Genomic DNA, 16951 nt, shown 5'->3' on the forward strand with positions numbered 1-16951 from the left:
TGTTTGGATTCATCAAAATATAGCCGCAATCTGGGAAATTTGGTTCCTATAGTCAGTAGAGCGATTCAAAGTTCGCACCCCTTAATGTTAATTTCACTTTTTGCATTTTTAGTCATATTTTTATAAATAATTAAGCAATTTAAAATTTTTTAATCATTCATAAAAGCCATTTTGCCCAAAGATAATTTCATGCCGAAAATAATTTTCAATAATTATTTTTGATATGAATTAAGGATGCAAAAATTTTGAATTATGAGGTATAAATTTTTTTTATACCATATTAATCTACATATTTTACTATAGCAAAATCTTAAGTTTCAACAGTTTTTATTTGGTAGAAGCCGAGAAAAATTAAAATGAATTTAAATAGAAAATAATTTGGAGACAGGGAAGAAATATTTAAATGAGGCGATTAATATTTAAATGTGGTTAACTTACGAGGAACTTGACTGACCACTAATCTTATTTTTTAGAATTTTAAAAAATATAATAAAAATATGATTTTAATTATAAATTTTTTCTAACAATTTAGTTGTCTGAAAATTTATTCTTAATTTAGTAAAGAAATTGGAATAAAACATTTTATTGAATAAAAAACATTTTATTCAACGAATGTCATGTTTTATAAAAGCATGTGATTATACATCATATTGTGATTATATTTAATGTGATTATATTTTATTTTTAGTTTGTTTTTTTTAATAATTGATACAATTTCAATAATATACATATGCATGCATTGCTTTGGAATAATATATTTATCAATTTCTTCAATATATATTTCATAATTCTTAATACAAAAACGCAGTAAAAAATTTTAAAATCTTAAAATTTCTCAACATTGAATCTAATATATCGTTTTAATCTTAAAGTAAATTAACTGTCCTCGCTATTTTACTATTTTACCAACTGTTTAATTAAATTTAAAATTTTTTAAAAAATCTTATTCCTTACATAACCACAAATATTAATTTTTCATTAATATACAAATCGATTTTTTTTAGTACTTTAATTTAGGATTTCTTTTACAGTGAAATTCCTTTTTAAATTATTCTCAATATTTTATTAAAAGAAAACTTTTATTGCCAATTATTGCCTGCTAGCTGGGAATGAAATCTTGCCAAGAAATTAAAAACATCCTTCTGTTTGAAATTTGTTCGATGCAAAACAGCTGACTTCTTATTAAGCATTCTATTTTTTCAAAAAAATGAAGATAAATTATTGATTCTTTTTTTTGTTTTTGTTTTTTTTGTTTCTTGTGACTTCAACATAGATTATCTGAAATAGTATTGATGTTTTATAAGTCACTACAAAGAGGTATAAAGATACAGAACATAAAAAGCTGTCAAATACGTAGCCAAAATTTTTAGCATCATAAGTAATCTCAGTATCTTAAATGTCGTCCTAACATCTTACCTGCGAAATTAAATTTTTAATTATCTGACCACGTGTGATTCACAGAACTATCCAACTAATTATTTCATTATATCTTTATTCTTTCTTAAAGCTACCACGTAGATTATTTTCCGATAATATACTAAACTATTTTGTTTAATTTTTATTGGTACTTAATATTTTTCTTTAAATTACCGTTCGTTGTAAGTAATTGCTAAGTTTTTTTCCTTCCGAATTTCAGAACTATAGCCATTCTTGGAAATCCAGTTGCAACCAAATCAATCAGTCAGTCAAAAAAAAAAAAAAAAAAAAAAAAAAAAAAAAAAAAAAAAAAAAAAAAAAANAAAAAAATGAAATTAAATTAAATCCACTAAATGTCTACCGGGGAAATACAGTTGAGATTTTAGTGCTGTAGCTAGTTGTATAGTAGTCGAAATTTTTATGGCGAGATTTATGAACAAAATGCAAGCTCATTAAAAATGTGGAATCATAACTTTTGCTTCTTTATAGGTCAACTTTTTTTCTAGTAAGTAATATTGTGATTGATTTGTGTACAAAAAGAAATTCATTTAGCTTAATGAATTAGATTTTTAAGATCTTTTTATTTATTGGTGGAATGTGTCAAAATTTTACCCACTCTGAATTGAGAAATGACCACTTCTTAGGATGAATTTGGAACTGCGGCTATTAAGAGTGTTGAGTTGGACGATTCACTGGGAGGAAGTCCTGTGCAGCACAGGGAAGTGCAGAATCACGAATCCAGTCTCTTCCTCTCCTATTTCAAAAAAGGAATCAGGTCATTATCTCTCTTTTTATGTATAGTTTGTCTACGGCAAGAACTTCCCCCTCCGCAAAGTCTGAGGCCAACTGCTGCTATGGAAACAAGAATGGCTCATTTCAGGGAGGTTCTTCACTCTAGAGCTAACCGAAGATTCTCTCCCCGACCTGAGCCAAAACTTGTTGTAAACCCCGCACGCCTACTTGAAATAGTTATACCTCGTTACTATAGTCACCGCCCAGACAAAGGGGAGTTCTTTATACCAATGTAAGCTTCCTGTGTATTCCTACACTTATGTTATGAAGCGATGTGTGTGTGTGAACAGGCTTCTAGGAAGTTATATTGTAGTGATTTATTATCCATAAGAGTTTTTTGTAATTTAACAGAGCCTAAATCAAATTTAAGAAAATTAATATCACAGCATAGTCTTGCTTTTTGGGAAGACTTTCCACCAGTTTTTGATAGGACACAGCTGAAAAGAAAAAATACATCCAAAGAAATTGAGATGTTCCTTAACACATCCCGTGAGACAGAATAATAAATTAAAATAATGACACTCTAATGTTTGGGTTTTTACATACTTAGTTTTGCAGGTTGACCTCAAATGGGATTGTGAATGAGCGATAAATATACTTTAATGAGTAATCATTGTAATTCTACACATTTTTTGTTGCATTCATACAAATAATGGATCTTGCCTCAGTAGGGGGACATGATCTGAAATGAGTGTTGCTCCTTAAGCTATAGATTTTTTTTTTAAAATGAAATTTTTGGTCTATTTTTTTTTCGAAATGTACAAGTATAAAAATAGTATATAACGGAGGGTCACACACGTGTTGTGACAAACTTTTAGAGGAGTTAAAACACATCATTAGGATGAATACTGAGCAGGAAACAATGCTCGGGAACTTGCTCAGAATCCCACGGTACTGTAACAAGTACCGTACTTTTATGGACGACTCACTAGAGTTTACTGACGTCGCGCATTTAAATTCTAAATATTATATTATAAGTTTGTCAGGACGGGTTTCTACCACGCACTATAACTACCTCTTAATCGGATAAACTTTGCGAATGTATTAAATTATAAATATAATTTTATTCATTTTCCAGGAAACATTTCTCCAGCGGTATAGCTTCTTCTGAAGCTGCTAAGCTTTGGGGAATTCTAAATAACATTTTGTAAATGTGTCATTTTTCCTTTGGTATAATGTCCTCTCAAGCTGATAGGCTTTGGGGATGCCTTAAATTCAAAATAATGTTTTGTAAATTTTATTGAAGTGTACTAGGATTTCCTTTCCTTAAAATAAATTGCATTCAAAAATGAATCCAATCTATTCTATGATGCAGGGAATCGACTTGATTATGAATGTAATGGTATTTGTAGGTATTTGCAAGGAGGTGTGAAGTCTGGATTCCATCATGTTGTGGATGTTCCAGTTCAACGATTGCTGCGTGTGAAGGGAAGGAGGAATGTTCGATTACACCAAGTACCTGTTGCAGTTTCCTCACTCAATAATGGGGACTGCTTCATATTCGACAATGGTCCAACCATCTTTGTTTTTGTCGGTCACCAGAGTGGTCGTATGGAACGCATCAAGGCCATCCAGGCCGCCAATGCCATTCGTGACGACATCCATTGTGGTCGGAGCATCGTCAAAATCATCGGCAAGTTTGACATTTATTTTATATACAATTTATGAAATGACTTTCATGAATGAATTGAAGGTAGAGTAAACCTTCAAATGTTGGAAAACATTTTTCAAAATCTAAACAATTTATGGCTTTTTGAGATTTTTAGCATTCCTCATTTACCTGAGCTCTTTAAGTTTTAAAATACCAATGGAAGTTTCTCTCGTTGTAAAGTGGCTGCTTTTGTTGTTTTATTTTCTAATACTCAACCTAGCCTTTTGCGTTTAATATATAGTTCGACAAGAGAGCACCTCTTAGCTAGGAACCCCACAAATGGATTTGAAGGGATTGATTGAAGGGCCCCGTACTACTCAGCAATCAACCACAGATTTTACAAGCGTGTACAGTCACTAGCCAGCTCATGAGACGCACTCTAAGATTCTATCTAAAGTCTTCATTATCACGTGATACTCTATGCAGCTTTATTGTTTTTACACGACTGTTTGCTCTTGTTCTCGTTCGTGTATCAGTTGGTTAACATTGTAATGCAATACGTTCAAAATAAATACAAATAGGGAGTATATAAAAAATTTCCTCTATGAAAACCCCATTACATATAAATCTAAAAGTGTTGCCTAAAAACTCGTGCAAAACATGTCATTTTTGAAAAAAAATTACAGCGTGTCTAATAATTTGATCTAATTATTACGCTATAATAATATAATACCTGATATATTATATATTTATATATAATATCGTCTAATTTATCCTATCGTCAAAATTATGTTATATAGCGTCTAATTTCACCCATTGATACACTAACGTAAGCAACAGTCGTGTAAAAACAGTAAAGCTGTATAATATCACGTGACATAGAATATCATTGTGCATCGAATGATTTGGGCAGGGAGTGTATATTCCGGATGGTCTTAGCCAGAATTCATTTCTGTCACCTCTGCGCTGGAACTTTAGGCGGGAAAGAAGTTGAGTAGCAGTGAAAAGTCATAAGCACAAGTTTTAAAAATAAATCATTATTTATATATCTCAAAAAACTTTCAACAATTAAAACTTTCAACAATGTAAAGAGTGTGACTAAGAAGCGATAATTGCCTATAACTATATTAATCATCCATATGAGTGAAATTTATTTAAGAAATTGCATACACACAGATACGAGTTGGAGTGCCCGATGTCCTGGAGACCTGCTCCCCACTAACAGTCCTGACTAAATAATGATAATAAGAAAACGAGATGAGATACAATGAAGATAAAGTAAAAATCTATGCACATTATTTGCAATATTTTTTTTTGGAGGGTGTCCCGTCGGACAGACAGGGTTATATTTAGTGCTGTCATTGATTGAAAATGCTATTGTCATGGCAGGTATTACATTCAAGTGAAAAAAGATGAGCTCAGGTAAGCTCATTTATGATTAAGTCTCTTCTCAGATCTGAACTGTAATTCTTCTTAAAAAGTTTTGTTTTCAATTTTTCTTTTGTGTCATGTTAGCATAACTTATGATGGGTCTGTAAATAAAGTGTGCTTTGAGTTGCATCCAAGGCTTTTCCCTATGGCGTTTTCGATGTGTGTATTCCTAAATACTTTGCAGTAGTAGGTTAATATCTGTTTTTGTCTTCTTTCTTTTGATGATAATTAATTTCTTATATATATAACTTCTTTTGATGATGAGGCCATTTAGATCACCATTCTTCGATACAGCTGTGTATGGGCATATCGATTTACTTAGAATAAAGCGTCATCGTAGAATGCATTCATAATATTTTTGTTACTAGTGAATGTTGCGACACAGTAAATCAAGAATAAAATGGACCCTTGTGGGACACCAGCCTTTAATTTTCTGATATGACAGTGTTTACTTTTATGTTAAAAGTTCTATTTGTGAGATTTAGCATTAAATGTGGAATTTTATTTTTTATGAGTTTATAGATTAGCCTTTTTCCTTATGGAAGTTTTGAGAAATATTTTCGACGATTCGAACCTGTTGCTTTTATGTTGTTGATAAGTCTTCTCGAAATCCAAATTGTATGTTAAGAAGAAGGTCTTTTTAATATTATCTTTTCAAAAATTTTTTGAGAAGACAGTAAGTTAGCTGATGGTTCTGTCATTTTCCGGATTAAGGTGCGGAAAAAGTACTACTTTCCAGTCTCGTGGGAAATAGTTGTTTTTAATGCAGGAGTTTATTATTGTGCTGATATTTAATATTTTATTAAATGTTAATCTTTTGATCATAATATTCGTCATTTTATCCTGACCAGGGGCTTTGTTATTTTTAAATTTCTTGTGATGGTGAGAATCTTTTCCAGCATGGTTTCCTCAATGGTGATTAGAGGATTTTTGGATTGGTTTTCCTATTCTTCAATAATTTCTTTTTCAGAGATTATGTTGCTTGGATGGTCCTTCAGGGAAAATCGTTTCTCAATGCTATCTGCGAAAATTTCAGCCTTGCCCATGTCCATGTGTACCATGAATTGGCATATGTTTGTTGTTTTGACCCATTTAAGGGATTTTCCAAGCCGAGTTGTTAAGCTTTGTATCTTCTCATTTCTTTTTTTATATTCTGTAATTTGTTTCTGGATACTTCCGTTTTGGTTGCTGTGTTTCGCTGATATTCTTCCATGTCAATATGGATGACTATAAAAATCTCTAAAATTCCCTATGTGTAAAATAATATGCAGCAATTAAAAGGATTTGTTTCCTGTTGGCAACCAATATGATAGGCAAAGAGTCATACTTCTTACATAATATAGGGAATTCGATGTATAACTTCAAATTCCATCTAGTTTTCCCAAGAATATCAAATATGTGTTGTCCTCTTTTAATTTACAAATCAATGTAAAAATGAAAATAAGCTCTCCATCTCTGAATTTGATTGAACAATTTTTTTAAAACTTCTTTATGCATAGATGATAATGATGAAGCGTCAGAATTCTTTGAGCAATTAGGAGGTGGAAGTATGACTGACGTTGCTGAAGCTGTAGCGGATGATGATGATTTTGTAACCAATTTTGATAGTAAAGTAGGCCTATACAGGTAAGTCAGAAATTCCATAGCAGGCTGTATTATTAATGATATGATATGTTATTATGTATTCGATTTTCATGGACACTAAAATTAAGCGTATTTATTTAAAAGTAGAAAATCATATCATAGGTCTTACTCGTCAGAGTAATAGTTTGGAAAGATCAGAGATAAACTGTTTTTACTTTCTGTTGAAAATAATTAATATTGATTTTGTTTTGAATATTCGTTTCTTGGACAAAAAATTATGTATTAAGGGCTCCAAATGATCCTCTTTTCCGCTCACTTTAATCTTTTTTGTAACTTTTCATGAAATCTGCATCTATTCTTTCACACATTGATGTTAAAAGTGTAACACCAGGGTTTTTGAACAGTTCCAATGCAGATTTCACAAGTTGTTGAGCAATCAATTATTAGAGTATTCTCACGCTTGTGAAACATATTTTTGCTTTCTTCTGATTTCCTGAATTATTTCGGCACAAATATTTAGAAGGTTTTTCTAGGAGTCAAGTATTAAGCAGGCTTTAAGTTTGCCTCCCCTTGTGCAACAAAACGTACTAAAAGGATCAGATAATAGTAAATAGAGTGGAATGACCGTTTATCTTATTCTCAGAGAAACAACTTTTAGAATAGTCTTTCAATCCCTACTATAAATGAACAAGGACAGGAAGCAATAAAATTGCATTCTTAATCCAGTTCATAATCAAGAGAAAAACTCTATTTTAACATTGTTTTAGTATTTAAACAGATACTTTTATTAAGAAATGAAGCTACTTAAATATTTAAACTATTAGCATAAAAAAGAGAGAAAAATTAAAATAACCAACTAATGTTTGGAGGAGGGGTTTGAACCCTGAACTCCCCCCCCCCTTGATTGGACTTGAGTGGTGTATTTATAAACGAAAATCTGTTGCAAAAGTTTTCATCATCAGTGGACCACAATTAAATGTTGATGGATTAATGATTGGACTCTGTATCACTTTAAACAAGTAGAAAATAATGAATCCCCTCTTAAAAATAAATTGCTTTGAAATATTGTTTATTTTGAAATATTGCTTTGATGAAATGAATTATTTGTTGATTAGAGTTTCAGAAGACGAATGTGGTGAACTTCAAGTTGAATGCATAGCCTATCAGCCATTGAAACAGGAATATTTAAATAACGATGTAAGTCGAATTTTTTCTAACAATCCTATGAAAAGAGATATAAAAATGGACAGTTAATCCTGCATAGTTGACACCCTCAGGATTAGGACTCCCCTACAAACTGAAAACAAGTTTAAATTCAATTTTCTGATTTTCATCTGTAGTGGGTGGGCAAAAAAAACACCTTAAAATTAATTTTTATGTGTGAAAGAAAGTATTCTTTACTTCCTTTCTCAAGTAATGAAAGACTCAAAAGTAATCCTGAGATAACTGTACTGTAAGCCACAAAAATAAATCCCCTTGAGTCATTCATTTTCAGCTACTAAAAGATTTTGATGGTTCAAAAGGTCATTCTTAAATAAGCTAATTAATTTGTTCTAACTATTGATGAGTAAGTTACAAATTCAGACACTTATGTTCTCTTGAAATATTTTTTTTCCAGACTGATTCTGGACCCTAGAATGGATGGAAAATATATTCCATGTATTTTAGTCAAGAGAGTTAATGTTAATATCGTAATGCATTAATCCCTTCGGGATCTTTACTTATTCCATTACAATATCATTCAAATAAAGGAACTTTTCTGACGTTTAGTTCGTATATATGTTCTCTTTAGTATGTATAAATTCAGTTCTGAAGGGCAAACTGTTAACACACAAGATACAAAAAATAATTCTTAATGTTGCTTCTCGTAAATAATGGATGATTGACTGAATGTAAGCTATAACAAGCTTCCTAATACCGGAAGGAATTCAGAACACCCAGTTTTAGGGAGGGTACGGGGGATAAAAACCGAAATCATATATATTGCTTCGTTAATGAGCTATTCTGTTAGGTCAGAAGATGTAGACACATAAAATTTTCATTATTCATTTTTTTCTTAATTTAAATATGTATTCATTAAATAAAATTCAACATAATATATATGTATATAAGATACTTCTTTGTAGTAGCAACATTATAGCTCTTTGACGTATTAAATCTTCCATTTAAAGTTTAAAGAAACATTTCAGTCTACCATGACAAATCAGTAATTCAAAAATATGTAAATATGATCTATTTGTTAGCTCACTTAGCTCTTAAATTTTTAATGAGTTCAATTATTAAAAAATCTTTTTCAGCGAGCGTGCAAGTTGGCAGGTGTATGTGCAGTAACCCCCTCCAAACATACAGCAAAACTATGGTCCACTGGTCCGCTTATGAGTGTGAACAGGAAGTTTTATTATTAAATTTCATTTACAAATTTAAACTGGTTGTGAGCCTAAAGCAAATTTCAGAAGCCATGTTGTTATTTGTGTGTGAAATACTAGTGTTATATTTTGTTTGCATTGTGCGGAATCTTCATTTGTTGTCTGTTCTGTTGAAACAGAACACTTCAAGTACACTAATATTGGATCGTGTACTTTTTTAAGCTTAGGCATAAAAATCAATCTTACAATGAATTTTAACACCTACCGTGTCAATCCCATAGTCCAAAGGTTGGTTGACCACGTAAAGCTACGGGCAGATTGATTTTTACGATCTAAGCTTGAAAAAAATGCACCATCCAATATTATTATGGATGGTGTTTTCTACACTAGGGAGCGCTGCAAGCTCGGGACTGCTTAAATTTCAGGGTTACTGTTTCAGTTGTATTTTAAAGCCATTTGGCATCATTGTGTTTTGAGATTCTTGCAAACAATGCATTTGATTACTTATTACTCATGTTTACAATGCTAAAAATACTTGTGTTTACAATACTAAAAGTGTTAACACTAACGTAAGATGGTGCACAGCTTGCAACACGAACAAACAGTAATAAACAAATGGAAAGAGGCCAAATCAAGACTGCCAAAAAAGCGAGTTATTCAAAATCTAGCAACCATGTCACCTTTTTTAATAATAAATAACAAAATAACTAAAACAAATTTTCACTCCAAACTCCCCAGAATTACATAATAACATTAATATCTTATGAAATACAGCAGATTTGAGCTCAGAAATTATCTACTTTATTTCTTTTATTGAAAACAAAATTATCCGTTTGAAAACATCGCCTATCAGAATAACATGTAGTAAGCAGCTGCAAACTTTTTAACCGGAACTAGAGTAGGTCCCGAGCTCGAGATTGTTATTGTTTACTTTTCTACTGAAAACACCATCCATACTAGTAGTGTTTTCAATATAAGGCGTTCTTTCAATCTACCTTTCAACGAAGCGAACAACAAATGAATTCGGAAATTTACTATGATGAAATAACAAATGACCCTATTTTATGCTGTGATGTTAATTTTGTTAAATTTGTTTTGGGTTCACGATCTGTTAGAATTTTTAAATGACAGAAAACTCTTATGAATTTTACACATAAATTTAAACACAAATTGCAATAAAAAGATAGAAGCTTGTTTGCATATCGCTTCTAAGTGGGATGTTTTTTAAATTTCTTCCACTTTTAGGAAGTTTGTTATTGTTTACATTCAAGACAACCATATCCATACAAGTTTTTACGTCATTTTAAACTTACGCAACTTTAAATGACAGAATAAAATACGCTGAAGCGTTTTTGAGTCATAAAATGTTTGAAAAGTCTTGTCTCTTAAATTTTTCCAGAAAATTCAATCACTACGGCTTCTTTGCAGTCAATGTATTAGAATTTTTACAAATCATTTTTTTCAGTAATTTCTTTTTAAAAAGCCTTTAGATATTTTTTAGCAGGATTGTTTTCTGTTGGATGGTGGAATGAACGGTTTATTTGTCTGGATTGGAAAAGAATCGAGTCGCCAGGAGAGAGTTGGAGCCATGAACTTTGCTCATGTATGTACTTTATTCTTATTGTAATTGAATGAATCACTTCTGAGAAATCACTTTGATTTGTTTCACTTTCGGTCTTCATCTTCAGTTGTGATTTGTTTTGCGATGTTTCATTTAAATTCATTCTTGCCTAAAAGTATTTATAGAGGTCGGTGAACAGTCATTCCGATACTTTCGTATTTAATAGGCCTGGTGGGTAGGGCCCACGTCCTAGAGCTCGTGTGTTCCATCCTCGCCAACCAAATACTAGACACGCGTGGTTAATAGGGACTGGTGCACTTTGAATCTGTCGAGTCACAAAGTCCTCCATGTCCCTATAACAAAATCTCTGGGGATACTGATCCAGGAGTTTCCTTGACTTCTGGATTGGTAGAAAATGACGAGGCTACGGAGTCGAATATTAGTAGTCTTAAACCCAAAAGTTGGGTCGACTGTGGAAATATAAAGAATATTTAATAGGTTCAAAATATTTTTGTGTTAAAGGTTTTTAACATCTATCTACTCAACGCAGGGGTTTCTTTCTCCCCCCAAAGGTTTATGGAGACATCTCCTCCTGAATTTAAAAAATCTTTCCCTGATTCCTGCAAGCAACAAAAATCCATATAATAAATTTTTATACAAACAATAATTTTTTTGCGATATCTTATCTTTTTCAATTAGATTCATCGTCCAAAGTATTTTACAAAACATTATTTTCAGAAGACGAAATTAACATTGTAAAAAAAAGTATTGAAAAAAAAGAAAAAGAAAGCACTGAGAAGTTATAGATTGCTAGGCAAAACTGACATAGAAAGTGGTGATGTGTTGCTATCTTTAAAAATTATATCAATTTAACGATCGATTTGATTCATGCCCCCCCCCCTTCAGTCCAAATTTACTGTCATTAAACATTTGTTCAAATGTGAGTAGATGTTTTTAAAAAAAAATTTTTTTTATATACTGGGATTAATTCGAAGTAGACGAAAAGAAATTTTTAAAATTTAATATTTTTTTAATTATATATTTCATTTTTTAATTATGTACAGTGCACCAACAAAAGGACCAGCATAAATAACTTTTGATCTAATGATTGGACCTTCACGTTCTAAGTCTCAATCTTAATGGTTCGAGGGGTTTACCTCTAAAATGCTAATTAATTAGTGCTGACGATATTTTTTTTAGTTACAAAATCAGGCACAAAAACGTACTTTATCTAAATAAACTTACCCTTTTTTCCCCAATGGATTCAGATTTCTAACCCTCAAAATATAGGGGGTAGCTGCAATCTGGAAAATTTGGTCTCTATAGTTTGGTCAGGAGAATGATCCAAAGTTTGGACCCCTTAATGTTAATTTTACTTTTTGTTTATTTTGCTGTATCCCGCGAACTTTTTAAGCGGATTGAAAAATTTTTCACACAATTATGAATTTGTTTATCCAAAGATGTGAAAAACAAACTTAAGTAAATATTTATTATTTTACTAAGTAATAGTCGAAAAAATTTTGAATTGTAGGGTATACAATTTTTACGTAATTTTAAAGTATGAAGTTTTTACGTAGCAAAATAATTTCAGAGGAATCGGTTTAATAGTTTCTGAGAAATTGAATTACAAATATGTGACTTTTTCAAAATTCGAATTCTCAGGAACCATTCAGCAAATTTCGCTTTAATTTTTTTTCTAATTTTTCAATTTTTTTTAAATTTGCTTAAGAAATTTTTGAGATTGGCAAAATACGCAGAAAGTAAAATTAACAATAAGGGGTTCAAACTTTTGACTGCTCTCCTGACTATGGGCACCCTATTTTGACTATGGGCACCCTATTTCCCCTATGGGCACCCTATTTCCCAGATTGCTGCTACCCCCTATATTTTGGAAATTAAAAATCCAAATCTGTTGAAAAATAAGTATGTTTATTAAGCGAAAGCATGTTTTTGTGTCTTATTTCGTAACTTATAAAATCGTCTATGCCTATTGATTAGCATATTTAAGGTACCATTAAGTCCTAAAACGTGGAGATCCCTTCATTAGTTCAAAAGTTATTCAGGGTGGTGAACTTTTTTTTTTTGNGGGGGGGGGGATTGTACATTATGCTTTAATTAGTAATACTCTCTCTGGTTGTTAACCTTATGATGAGTTAAAAGCGTTTACATAAATGATGAATTATTTTATCTCAATCAGCTAAGCTTTCCTTAATATCTTTTTAATGAATTCACTGACTGGCACAGCATTTTTTTTTTGTTACAGATTGCTAATATTTTTAGTATCTTTTTGCTATATTTTCAATCCTTCTGCGCTGAGTTATTTCACATGCAATATTTAAACAAAGGGTTTTTTCATCGTTTTAATGTTGCGCTATTATGGAAACCGCATTACTACAATAAGAAAAGATGTCGATACTTTATTGAGAAAAACGAAATACCTAATTAAAAATATGAAAGCTCATCGTTGAAATGCTGAAGAAACACATATGTAAGCTAAAGTAATTAAAAATAATTTATATATATATATATATGCACACACATAATAATATGCCTTTAGAGGCTAGATAATTTAAGAGACTTAGGTTTATTCAGATAAAAAGGCATTTTATTAAGTTATATTAAGTATTGAAAACATTGTTCTCTGGAGTTTTGCATCGTTTACATTAATGGTTTTCCATAGCAGAGATGTTGGGATTTGGCACAGATTTATCTAGCCATGAAAATATGAAAAAGAGAAATTTTGATTCGCTAAAAGGATAGTGCCACTCTGACGCTGGGAAGTTTTTGGGACTATCTTAATGCGTGCTTCATCTACAAATTATTGCTCAATAACTTCAGAAAATAATCTTTTATCTGGTTTATCTTGACTTTTTATGGCTCTTTGCGAGAGGCCGACTTCTACAACTTAAAATTGATAAGAAACATATGTTTTAAGCTTATCATTTAATATGGAAGGACTCACATGAGGCATTCTATGTTACACACACTCGCACGCACGCACAAATATAGGAGGGAGAGAGCCCCCCCCCCAACTCTTGAGATAATACTGCCTAAAGGTGTTTGCTATGAACAGTTTAATAACAAATTCATCGCAATTTCTCAGAAGATCTGAATGATGTAAGAGGCAATCCACTCTAGCAAGAGAGATTGTATTGATTTTTTTACTCTTCTTTAAATGATTGAGGTTATTTAAAAAGATGGACCCAGCTAGTATTCATAAATTTTAAAGTAATTAATTCATGATTTTTAATTCATTCAGGCTCAATGATGAGATGTTGTGATGGTTCTGTGTTTTTTTTTTCTGTTTCTTTTTTCCAGGCTTTATTATTTATCTATGAGCATGCCGATTCTCATCATAAGTTTTGATTAGAGCATTTTCTGCTGAACAATTTGTAATAGTCAATATTGTTAGCGGTAGATAAAATCTAAATAAGTAAGTGGAAAGTGTATAAAAATCCAGAGGTCTCTCTGTTTTGTTCTTCGGGAAAATACATAGATGAATAGAGGTAATCCAATATCAATGAATGCATTGTTTTTCTTCGGTTCTTATCATCAGCTTAAGAATTTGTGTAAAAGAAATATTTAAAACTGAATTATCTAACAGAGCTTGAAAATGAATGCGGGTAACAGTCACAAAGATAACACTATTAGTATTCTTCCATGTGTTCATGTTATTTTAATAGAGCTTTCAGATAGAGTCAGTCCACCTCATTTTTGCCAAGCAGATATGTTTAAGTTCATTCTCGATTTTATTTTTTAGAAATATATTGAAAAGAAGAGTTATCCCAATTATCTTCCTATTCAAAGAATCGTCCACGAAGCTGAAACTCCTGAATTTAAGTCCTATTTCTCAGTGTGGAGGGAACCAACCTTTGAAAGAGAGAGTGAGTTTTCATTATTTTAATTTAACCCCATAACGGGTCTCATATATTTCAGAAAACATTTTTTTGACTTTTGTTCTTCATATTATTATAAAAGTTAGAAAATGGTTTTTTATTACAAAAAAAAGATTTTAAATGTAATAACTACTGTATTTATAATTTTTACATGCACATAAGAAAGTAATGGATTGCACACACACACATCTTATTTAATGAGAACAAATGAAAAATAATTTTGAAGCTAAATATAATATTACTAGTATAATATACAATGAAGAGCATTACATTATGACCACTCTCCATCTATAACAATGGGCTCGCCCAGGTTTTCATGGTTTCTCGCCCAGGAAGAATGTTTTCATGGCGCACATTGGGACCCATAATCTTTATAGAACAATCCCTGACGTCTGTAAGCTTCTTGAACATAGTTGCAGACCAGGTTCACCCATTCATGTCAAAAGTTTTTCCTGCGGGGGATAGTGTTTACCAACAGGATAATGCACCATGTCGTAAGGGTCGAATCGTCATGGATTGGTTCGAGGAACATTCCAGTGACTTTCAAGTCATGTCTTGGCCCCCAAATTCACCTGACTTTAATCCAATAGAGCATATGTGGTCCTACTTGGAAAACCAAATTCATACTGCCACGCTACAACCTTGCAATGTGAGGGAATTGCAGGACCAGTTGTTGAGCGCTTGGTACCAGATACCTCAGACTACCTATCAGCACCTTGTGGAATCAATGCCACGGCGGGTGCTAGCAGTTTTGAGGGCTAAAGGTGGTCCTATATGTTATTGGCAGGGTGGTCTAATGTAATGGCTCTTCGGTGTAGTATAAAAACACAACAATATGATATTCTATACATTAATTTAACAAATCTTTTACCATATGGTATATCCCCAAACTCCCACCCGCATTTCTCTCCCTCGACTGAAGTCGTAATCGGTGAAGAACTAGGAAAACTGAGCCATCTATCAGGAAAATAGTGAATCCTAAAGTAGAAACGAACTCAGCCTTCACAAAATAGAAACGTTCACTTTTCTCCTGCCCGAAGTCAGTTAGGGCATCACAAATAATGCACGTAAAAGTTGCCCAAATTGGATACAGGTGGCGCTGGCAAGACGTTAAAGAGTTGTCAAATATTAAAAAATTTAATGTTTATAATGTCTGTATAAGAAATTTTTTCCGTTTAAGTGAAAAGACGAGGACATTTTTATTCATTTCTAGCATCAACGCATCGTTTCCATTTTACAATTTCGACCCCTTACTTTAATATAGCAATGTGTGTGTGAACACCGGTTAAGTTACCTTCTTCCTAATTAAAGAAGGTTCATCCATGCACTTATAAGGAATGTGCCTTTTGTTGACCTATGATTTCTTTTCTTGACTATTTGTTATTGAAATCAACATCAGGGTTGCCACTCCACAGGGAAAACCTGAAAAATACAGGGAATTTAAACATCACCTAAAATAACAGTTTCTTTACAAACTGGGAAAATACATGGAATTCAGTTTCTTATTTTCGTCTTTTAAAAAATGGTAATCACTCAAAGTGCAATGGATGGTATATTTATGAATGATATTTCGGTTGCATTAAAATGGTGAATAGCGTTTTTAAAAAGTGCTCAAAGGTGCTTATTTTCGAATTTCGTTTTTAAAAGCCCTTAAAGATGCTTTATTCATTGGGTGTTTTTAAAAAGTGCTTAATGTTCGCTTTTCGAAAATGAGATTTTTAATCTTTACCATGTTGATTTTCGCCGCGAATTATGCGAAAGCGTGCTTTTCACATTATTCTATTCAACGTTTTCACAATTCATTCAACCACAATCCATTTCGACCTACAGTCAGTCCATAGCGTATGAAAGCGCCCATCATTTTACATGTTTGATGAAATACTTACGACCGCATGTGCGTCTACTGAGCTGGGTTCGGTGAGATTGTGCAACTCTGTCTCATGTGCAACTCTGCTGCATTTTGCAAGATATTCTCAATTTCAGGCTTCATTTTCCATTCTCTGATATCGAACCGAAAAGTCTCTCGATCACTTTATGGTGGCTAATGTAATCAAGAAAAGAGTTCTATGTCTGAAACTAGTTACTTTATAATGATCATGTAAAGTCTTTGAAAACTATTTCTCATTTTGTTAATGTATATAGTGCTTAAAAATATCCTTTTGAGTGCTTAAAAAGTTCTTAAAAGGTGCTTATCTTTTGTTGAAAGATTTGGCTACGCACCCTGAAGTGGTAGCAAAATTTAAAAAAAAAAAGAAGAAAAACTCCAAATGGTTTTGCTATTTGTCCTGCAAATAGATCTCAAGTGCAGTCATAC

At 32.0% G+C, this 16951-nt stretch overlaps 1 protein-coding gene across 4 annotated transcripts in view; it reads left to right on the forward strand.

Moving 5' to 3' along the window:
• The window catches only part of LOC107456818 (Gelsolin), a 74630-nt gene that overhangs the window by 25770 nt on the left and 31909 nt on the right, over nucleotides 1-16951 (forward strand). For 2 of the 4 annotated variants that reach the window (XM_043054553.2, XM_043054551.2), the window contains 6 exons: nucleotides 2061-2191; nucleotides 3561-3841; nucleotides 6730-6856; nucleotides 7930-8011; nucleotides 10682-10783; nucleotides 14502-14625. In XM_043054553.2, the coding sequence (XP_042910487.1) occupies nucleotides 2061-2191; nucleotides 3561-3841; nucleotides 6730-6856; nucleotides 7930-8011; nucleotides 10682-10783; nucleotides 14502-14625 (847 nt within the window). The remainder of the gene's footprint in view (nucleotides 1-2060; nucleotides 2192-3560; nucleotides 3842-6729; nucleotides 6857-7929; nucleotides 8012-10681; nucleotides 10784-14501; nucleotides 14626-16951) is intronic. The other 2 variants (XM_071179358.1, XM_043054552.2) reach the window with 1 other exon arrangement.

Source organism: Parasteatoda tepidariorum, chromosome 4, assembly GCF_043381705.1.
Source record: "Parasteatoda tepidariorum isolate YZ-2023 chromosome 4, CAS_Ptep_4.0, whole genome shotgun sequence".
NCBI classification, from domain to species: Eukaryota; Metazoa; Arthropoda; class Arachnida; order Araneae; family Theridiidae; genus Parasteatoda; species Parasteatoda tepidariorum.